General features: G+C 40.6%; 1 protein-coding gene across 1 annotated transcript; it reads left to right on the forward strand.

Annotated features, from left to right (window-relative positions):
* The first annotated feature begins 3,895 nt into the window (after positions 1-3,895).
* Positions 3,896-5,243, forward strand: Ccer1 (coiled-coil glutamate rich protein 1). The gene is made up of 2 exons (XM_008823968.1): positions 3,896-4,837; positions 4,962-5,243. The coding sequence occupies exons 1-2, from the start codon at positions 3,896-3,898 to the stop codon at positions 5,241-5,243; spliced, it is 1,224 nt and encodes a 407-aa protein (XP_008822190.1).
* The last annotated feature ends 4,304 nt before the right edge of the window (positions 5,244-9,547 follow it).

Below are 9,547 nucleotides of genomic sequence, written 5' to 3' on the forward strand. Positions count from 1 at the left end.
GGGAGATATGGATAAAAATTGGGTTAGTTTAAGGGAGGGGGGAGGGAAGGGTATACAAGGAACCTAAGGCATAAAGGGAAAGAAGGCGCTCAAGAGAGGTAGGACCATAGGAGAAGGGCATTATTAAGGGAGAAATGGGGGAAATGGGGGCACCCTAAGTGGGAAAATCATGATGGAGGGGTGAGACAATGTGAGATAAACAATGTCTAGCTAGTTTTGAAAATGAGAGAGAACCATATTACTCCTACAACCTACTGACAAATTATACATAGCAGGTCAAGAATATATGTCTAGATAAGGGTTATCTGAGAACAACTGGTCTTTGCCCAAGATTTATTTACACGATACACAGTAATTAAAAATACCAGACTGGTGGAACTAACCTTCTTGGGTGTTTAACAGGCATACTTTGAGGTCTATAATAATTAGGTCAGAGGGACAAAAAGGACACTTTTTGCTTCTTGCCCCTAGGTCAACTAGTTCCAGGGGACTATGAGCTTATCTCTCAAAATGTCCTATAATGGTAGTCGGTCACCTGTCATCTTGATCAAGGAGGCCGAGGAGACCCCACTACATGGACTTGAACCAGTGTCCAATCTATAAAGAAGAGGGTCAACACAGAGGAATCATTTCCTCCATGCTTCCAAGCAAAGCCAACCATGATCGAGCAGGACCTTTGACTTATCTTCACATAGGTGGAACTGGTAAAAGAAAGGAGCCAAGGGTTCCTCCCAAGCCCATGTGACCCCTGACTTACAGATCCTCAAACGACCTTAAGAGTTAAAATAAATTGGTTTATCTGGGCCAAATATATGGCCTTAAACACCCAAAAGGAAAGTATAACCAAAGATTAAATTGGCTAACATAACTTCTTAAGAGTCCATTTGGATAGCTAAAGGCTACATAACAAGCAACAATGCCAGACAAGTGATATCTTCTTTTGAGTTGTTGCCCACGGTAGCCAAAGGGATTCCCAGATAGTAACCCAGCATAGAGCTGGGAAAATGAACAGCAGACCCCAATCTTATCCAAAGGAAAATAGACAACTGATTACCACTAGATGAGGAACAGCTGACCCTCCTAAAACAAAGACCTCTAGATAGGCTGACTAGATTCACCAGAAGGGCAAGTAGTGGGGAATGGCTGGGGGTGCCGACAACACAACAGATAGTAGCAGGGATATCAGAGTATAAGGGCTCTAGTGGGGGTAGGGAGGCTAAGGGAAGGTGATACCTGGAAGTGGGTGTATAAATAAATAAAAAAAAGAAAAAAATAACTATTCAAAGCATAAAAATTTGCTCCTTAATAATTAGCAGATGTGAAAAACATTACCATTGAAATCTACCTGATGACTTTATATCCATGCTCAGATGCCAAGGAGCTCAGAAAGTAACCGACTGTGGCTAGTACTAATCAGATATATAGAGATTAGAAACGCATGTGCAAACAACTTAATGTCAGTTGCATTGAAAATGAATTTTTCTGTATGAAACTGTATTTATTGAAATGGAGATCTTTTTTAAAGTTTAAAACCTCATTTAATTTTATGTCTTATAGGGTTTATATGGAGTACAATATTGTATAACTGTATTAATTCAACTATAAAGCTAAAAATTTACAGCCAACTTTGAAAGAGATGCATCTTAGCTCTGGAAATTGCTATTGAATATGTCAATGCTGTTGTAATGAAATGCTTCTTCTAATTATATGGTTATTAAATAAATATTTTTAAAAAAGAAATAAACCTTGGATATCACTGTGCCATTTTCAGTTAATGTTTACCTGCCCAAGTTATGAGTCTCCATCTAGAAAGGGCTCCTTCAGGCTAAAATTTTCAGCATTCTCTATGATTCAAGTAGGCAAGTCTTGAGCAAGCCATGAGCAAGTGAGATTGAATGAAGCCTGTGGAGTCTACCATTCCCAAGGCAACTGGAGTCCTGACCCAAGAACACTGATGCTGTTCTCAATTTTCAGAGAGCAATATCTGATGGCAAGAGTGGGGGCTTTTGTACATTTTGCTCCTTTGGCATTTAATGGACTGATGTTCCCAGGGGGCAGTGTTCTATTTTCCACAATTCCACTCACCACAGGAAAGTGATAGAATTATTTGGAGATGGTTTTTCTCTAGGATCAAGGCTTGGAGTGCTTACTTGATGTTTCTTCAAAAGTAGTTCGGGAAAGGCTTGTGGTGATGCCTACTGTTGCATCAGATACAGAGCCAGGAAGGGTTGAAGGACTGGCTGTTCTTGCAGAGGACCAGGGTTAAAATTCCAGCACCCACATGGTGGATAACAACTGTCTGCAACTCCAGTTCCAAGGGACCTGACACACTCTTCTGACCACCACGGGCACTGATTGACACAGGTCCACTTACATTTGTGCACTTATACACATAAAACAAAATAAAATAATCTCCAAATAAATATGATAATGATAGGTAAGTTACTGAATATTTAGGGTATCTCCACTAAGCGACTTGTCATAGTGCCTTATTCGTAACCTAAATGCTACCTACAACAAGACCATGTTCATGGTTTGGGAGAGGAACAACAGGCTTACTAAAGCACCATGAAGCTGAACTGCATTTATTTATTTAAGCCAAACCCTTTATGTTTAATTATGACACTTAAAAGGTCCCAAGGTGTGCACTGTAAGGTCAGTGAAGGGACATAAACAGACACAATCAGAATAGTTCTTTTCTCAAAATCAAGCTCAACTCCTCTGTGATAATGTTTAATAAATGAACATATCTATGGAGTATCACAGTTAATAAAATGCTTTCTCCCATGTATTTCATCACTTATCATAGGAAGGCTGTTTAAGGGGTGTTGGTAGTACAGTAATGTTATGAACCTAACTTGTCAAATAGGTTTATGTTTAAAAGCTAGCCCTAAATTTCAGCATCCTTACAACCTAGGATGGAGCCACTTCAGATTCAGGATCTGTGAAATGCGGTAAACTCCTCTTTGGGTAGACATGAATATTACGTGACTGGGATGCACGCACAATAAATGGATGTCATGTTTCATGCATCATGAACCGAGCTTCTGCTTCTGAACTTAGAGTGAGCACAGGCCATAAGACACTTGCCTTATGGCGTCCTGATTTCTGATTCTGAGAACTTTCCTTTACCCAGCCACCCACAAACTTTAAGGAAAAGATTAGTTTCCATTTCTAGCAGGTCCAGCTGAAGGTTCCATCTTCCAACATCCTTTCACCCGACTTAAGACACAAAGATTTCAAATCAACTCTCTCAAGCGTTGCCAGGTTGCCAGCCACCCCACCCCTCTCAAATGCTGCGTCACAAGTCCCCCCTGTAAATGTTCACTGGACATCTAGTTCAGGCAGGAATCCCACCTCCACGCAGAGAGAGCCGTCTCCATCCCAATTGGCTGTCGTCCTGGGCAACCAAGGACGCAGTAGCCACGCGGGGGCCCCCAGCCGGTATTTAAAGGCTGCCACTGCCCGTGCCTCCTCAGTCTAGCCAGGATGGCGACTGTGAAGCACCTGGGTTGAGAGGGAGCAACAAGGTAACGCGCATCCCTTGCCTTTCCGGTCCCCAGCCAGTTCCTCGACAGATGCGGGTGTATGTGGGATCCGGGAGCGGCTCTCACTGCGCATCACCCACTAACACCTTCCTCCCCCATCATCCTTACCCCACCCAACCTACCTGGGCAAGACAACCCAGGTGCAAAAGACAGAGATTCTGAAGGAGAGAGAGCAAGTGGAGAAGAGAGAAAGAGAAGGAACCCCGTGGACAGGAGAGGCGCCTCAGGCATGTGGCACTAGGTACACAAGCTGAGGAAGTTATTCAGACAGACCATCGGATCTGGTCAGAGTTGACAGCTCCTCCAACGCTACCACTTAGACCGCTACAGCAGCAGCTCCCTGAACCATGACTGGAACTGTCAACGAAAGGGAGGACCCTCTCAATCCGGACGGCGGTGGCTGGGCATCCTCCATCCCAGTGCGTACCTGGTCATCCTACCATCGAAGGCGCAGGAGTGCTACGATGTCCAAGTGTTGTTACCTCAATGGCCCCAAAGCCGAGTACGGCCCTGCCAGGAAACAGCCCAAGCAACAGCACCGCCCAGGTCCTTGGTTCCAACCACCCCAACGGCCCTACTGGGCCATGTACTCCAACTGGGGTCAATGCGGAGGGCCCTGGCGCCCACCTCCGATGGCATCCCAGAACCCCATCTGCCCGGCGCAGATGATTCGGGCCTATGGCCTACATCCGCTCTGCCTTTGCTGCTGCTCCTGCTGGAACGCACCCTGGAACCTCGGCTGGGAGAGACCCCCAGGCAGGAAGATGCGCTGGGGTAGCAGGGGCCGAGGCCTGCGTAGCCACTCTCGCCGCTCCTTCCGGCGGAACCCACCGGTAGACCTGAGCAAGCTGCTGCGGCCAGTCAACCCGTATGGGTGGCGGGCACCTGGCATGAGAGCGCCTCCAAACACCACCCAGTTCATCATGAACCAGGTCTATGAAGACATGAAACAGCAAGAGAAGCTGGAGCGCCAGCAGGCGGCGCTGCGGGCACAGCAAGCCCAGGAAGGCGACACCCTTCAGGGAGGATGCACTGCCAATGGCGCGTCCGCCTGCGGCATTGAGGAAGACCCGCAGTTGCAGGAAAATCTGTATGGCTTCATGCAGGAGCCCCCTCTAACCTTCAGTCCTGCCGCGGGGCAACAAAACCAGTCTCCAAACCCGCAGCAGACAGAGGAAGAGGAGGAAAATGATGGTAATGATGCGGAAGAGTGTGATGACGAGGTCTGTGATGGAAAGGAGGAGAGTGAGGAGGAGGAGGAGGAGGAGGAGGAGGAGGAGTGCCGCGGGGCAACAAAACCAGTCTCCAAACCCGCAGCAGACAGAGGAAGAGGAGGAAAATGATGGTAATGATGCGGAAGAGTGTGATGACGAGGTCTGTGATGGAAACGAGGAGAGTGAGGAGGATGGAAAGACAGAAGATGAAGATGTGGATGAGGAGGACGTTGAAGAGGGTGACAAGGGGGAGGACAGTGAAGAAGACCAAGAGGAGGAGATGTTGGAAGAGGAGGGGCTGGAGGAGGGACAGCAGAGAGAGGAAGAAAAATTCTTACCCCTGGGAATACCTTTGTCAGTCCTAGTAGGGGAGGAAGAGGAGAGAGAGAACTTTATAAACTATGATTATTTGAGCTCAGAACACATAATTCCCACGGTGCCAGAAGAAGACCTGTTTATGTTATCAGACATTAGCCATTAGACACCAGGAAGGGAATTGAGAAATGAAATGGAATTGATTTGAGGCTAAAATGGATTAACAACTTATTAAAAACAAATTCAAAAGTGAGTTCCATTAATAAACATCTATTTAAACACCTTCATTGGCCACTATAAAATATTTAAAAATTGGTGTGTTTGTGTATGACTATGGGTGAGGGCGGGGACTATTTCAGATATATTTTATGGAAATGATTAAAGGACAAATATTTTATTACTACAGCTTGAATATTTTCATTTGCTATCTCCCCCACCATACAACTAAGATTTTGTTTTTCAAAAATTTTCAATGCAGAAAAAAAAAAAACATTTAAATTTACACAGCCTTAACCTACTTAATGAGCTTGGAATCCACAGATATTTTGATTGTTACCTGCTTAAGCATATATAGTGGCTCCCAAATATCTACCAGTGGTCTTGTAACTGAAGGCACTTTAAAACTTAATTTTTCTACAATTGTAGACTTCCACCTTTAGAGCTCATTTTTGAGGGCTGTGTTTTGGTGACCCTATTTGCAGTCTGTTGTGGCAACTCTCACTTATATTCCTTGTTCTGCAGCGCTGTGGATCTTCCTCAGAACAAGAAGTTGCTTCTGTATCTGCCATGGGTATCTGCCATGGCCTCAGCAATCCATAATCCATACATGGAGAGGATTCCCCATGGTCAGAAGTCACCTTGCACATCTAGTTAAGATCCAAGATAACTGCAAATAGTGGAACATGGCTTAGATTTTGAAGCCTTGTTCTTGGATATATTCCTTGCATAAGTTCAGAAGAAGTAGAAAAAGCTTTGAAGAATGGATTAAATAACAGATTGTTGACCTTTGGGAGCATTTGGGCTATCTTATTTTGTTTCCCAGTTTGTCATCTTTATAAGAGAGTTTTAAAAAAAGATGTGCAAATATGAGTCTGTGTGAATAGTTTCTGATAATATGTAAACAATTACCTTGAAGATCACATTCCAAATAATAACTTTTGTTCAAACATTTTTAGGACTTAAAAACACATTTTCACCTTGGTACATATAATGTAAGTTCCACTGATAGCATATTCTCAGAAATCTTCTAGAGAAGGAACTTGAATCCAACTTCTCCAAAATTACACCTTTGGCAATCTATGCTTCTTAGTTGGAGCTACAAGTTAATATTTATTGGTTGCCTAGAAAACTGTATGGTGAAATCTTTCCTGGATATTGATTTTTATTTGCAAGATTAGATCAAATTATTACATAATTAAAAAGTATTAAAATACACTTCTCATTTCTATGTAAATATCAAAAATACACTCCAGTGTCCAATAGGATGAAGAAACAACACTCAAACTTCGTAAGTCTAAATATTGCACCAAACATTACAAATTACAGTAGTAAATAACCAAACATGTAATTAAGATCTACTACTTTCTCTATGATGCAGTATCTGGATGATCTATCAAGACAGCTTAAATTGGCAATCATCTGTCTACTACTGTTATCGAATATATGTGGAGGGAAACCAAATCTTGCTCTAGCTAACTGTCAATAAACCCCAACAAATCAAGCATCATGTATACTTTACTCAAAACTCTTAAAATAAGAGTTACTAAGGCAAATTTAAGTATGTTTTTTATTTAAGAAATGCATTTTGGTTTGAATGTCTTCACAGACACATCTGGATAATTTCCAGTTATTTTATGAGATTAACATTAAACTTTAAAAAAATCTTATTTTTTGTTCTTTGAGAATTTTATACATGTATACAATGAACTGTGTTCATATCCATTTCCATTTCCTCCCTGCCTCCCCCCAATACATTCCTCTCCAAACTTAATGTCCTATTCTAAAGAAATAATGTTAAAATAACACATTAACTGCCCCAAGGTATTAGTTATCACCAATTAATAGGAATATAAGCAATTGTTCAGAAGTTTACATTCTAGTCCAGAATCAATCATTCAGCATTTACTGAATGATTAGGAGCTACTAGGCACCAAACAATGTGAACAATGATAAAGATACAGTCATGAGTCAGTAAAACTCCTGTTCTCAACTGAAAGAACACTTGGAAAGCACAAATCATAAGAAGAATGAGGCTGGTGATGTTTGCTATGTGGGAAGAGGGGGGTACATGAAGTCTAAGGGCCAAGAGTGGGGTGGAGCTTTGTGATACTGAGGAAATGAGGACTAATCTCAGGAGTAGAGTCTGGAGGAGGCAGCAGCCAATGAGAAGCAAAAGAGGTAGGCAGATGCCTTATTATCTCCTTATTCTCTGCACTATCTGTATCTTTGGAAACCAGCAAAAAATTAATGAAAGAAGAAAATGACTCATGATGATTCCATACCTAAGCCTGTTTAGTAATTGCATACTATGATGATCTTGTAGGCTAATGTGTCCTGACAGTTTACTCAGGACAATTTGAGGGTTATTCAGTAGATTTGAGTTTTAGTGTGACTCAAAATATACCCAGTGTTTAGTTTTAGAGGTACATATACACTGGAAGAAAAAGTTTCCAAAATAATCTTATTCTTCTGAATATTTTAAAAGTAGCTGGAGTGGACACAGTGACCTAGAGGTGCTACTTAAGCATTGTTTTCAGGGAGTCATTTTATTGACTGTCACAAAATGTGAACAAATTAGAAAGCTTAGGTATGATAAGCATCGCTGCTGTCTATTTGAGATGGGTAGCTAGATCTTCCATCTGTACATGCTAAATAGTTTGTATAAAATTATTTGGAGGCAATTCAATACATTACTTTGCTTAACATTTTATGTATATATTCTTCAATAAACATTTCAAGGGAGAAAAATCTTTAAGTTAATTTGGATTTATTGTCTTTTTACTTCTCATTTATAATTAAAGTGAAATCAAATGAAATTTTTACTTTAAATAATTATAAGAATTTTTAGATGTGCTAACATATATTTATTCGAGTATTTTCCTCTTCTATTGACAGAATTTCTTGACTTTGTCTTCATGATTTTGTCTCCACACTAACTTAGAACTTTATTTCCCCTGAAAATACTAGCTTTCTGAAGATGGTAAATATACTTGACATTTAAACATCAGCTTTGAGTTCTGAGTTATTTTATTTTTTCATAAAAACTCACAGCTTTGTATAGGAAGAAGACATTATTTCTAATACATTTATTTCCATTACACACAAGAGAAAAATAACCAATGTCTTGCCAGCTACATCATCTTTACAAATCTGGGAAATATGTTACAAACACCAATTTATAGGTATTCTTTGAGTAAAGAAGCAGATAAGACTACGAAAACACTTAAGTGTAATTTGAAATGTATCAATATAACACTGTATTGCAGCTATGTTGTTCATATTAAGAAGGTTCATATTAACAACAATTTAAAAATTTTGATTGAATGCCTCTGAATCACCTTGTACTGGATTGTTTATATAAATTAAAATCAGAATGTGGCTGTCCCTAAGCTCCTTCAGGACTAGCCTTCATTTATGTTTAATTTTACATAATAAATGTAGCACAGTTTAAGATCAACTAACAGAAGTAAAGGACTGACATGTAGTAGGAAACTCTGGATATGTACTGTTCTGCTGTCTAAGTGACCTGTCTCAGTAGTCAATTGTCTGGTCTTTGTTTCCTCTAAGATGGTTATCATGCTTCACTATCACACAGAGCTACTAAGAACAAACACCCAATAAGTGTGAATTCTACTATGGACTATAAATCAGTGTAAATCACTCTATGCTGAACTAGGTTTGTGATCAAAGTTATGACCCTTAAATGCTAAATATTGCCTTAGTCTAGCTCATTTACAAAGCCCAGGAAGTCTTGTTCCTTTGAAGTCTGCTGGAGCCAGATGAACTAAGTATGAACCAACCTGACCTTGAAATTGACTTTGGGCTTCTGGTAAAATTGAGCAAATGCAGAGGCCTAGTGCTTGGATCTTTAAAATGAGCTCCATACCTGAGAATTTGTAAGTAAAACTGAAGGCTGTGTTCCTTAGACCTACTGCATCAGAATGTACTTTGTCACAAGGTCTCTAGGGGAAAAGAACTGACATTGAAAACCTACCTACAGGATCTGCAGTCTATGAGCTAGATCCATTTAAAAAGACTTATAAGAATTTCATGTTTAACACTGTAGTTCATACACTCAGGATTGTATCATTTACTACTATTGTGACCTCAGAGAGGTTACCAAAATTTGGCTTCTCATTTTCCTTATCTATAGCATTAACACAAGTTTAAGTGAGATTATAAAAACCAAATGGCTGATACCCAATACATAGAACAGTGACATCAATAAATGCTAGTTATAATATTCAATAA

Source organism: Nannospalax galili, unplaced genomic scaffold, assembly GCF_000622305.1.
Source record: "Nannospalax galili isolate Female #2095 unplaced genomic scaffold, S.galili_v1.0 scaffold191, whole genome shotgun sequence".
Lineage (NCBI taxonomy): Eukaryota > Metazoa > Chordata > Mammalia > Rodentia > Spalacidae > Nannospalax > Nannospalax galili.

What these genes read in the sequence shown, in the direction of transcription:
- Ccer1 (XM_008823968.1), top strand. Translation starts at nt 3,896, where the DNA reads ATGACTGGAACTGTCAACGAAAGGGAGGACCCTCTCAATCCGGACGGC. An exon ending in AGGAGGAGGAGTGCCGCGGG is followed by an intron (nt 4,838 to 4,961) that starts GCAACAAAACCA and finishes GAGGATGGAAAG; the next exon opens with ACAGAAGATGAAGATGTGGA.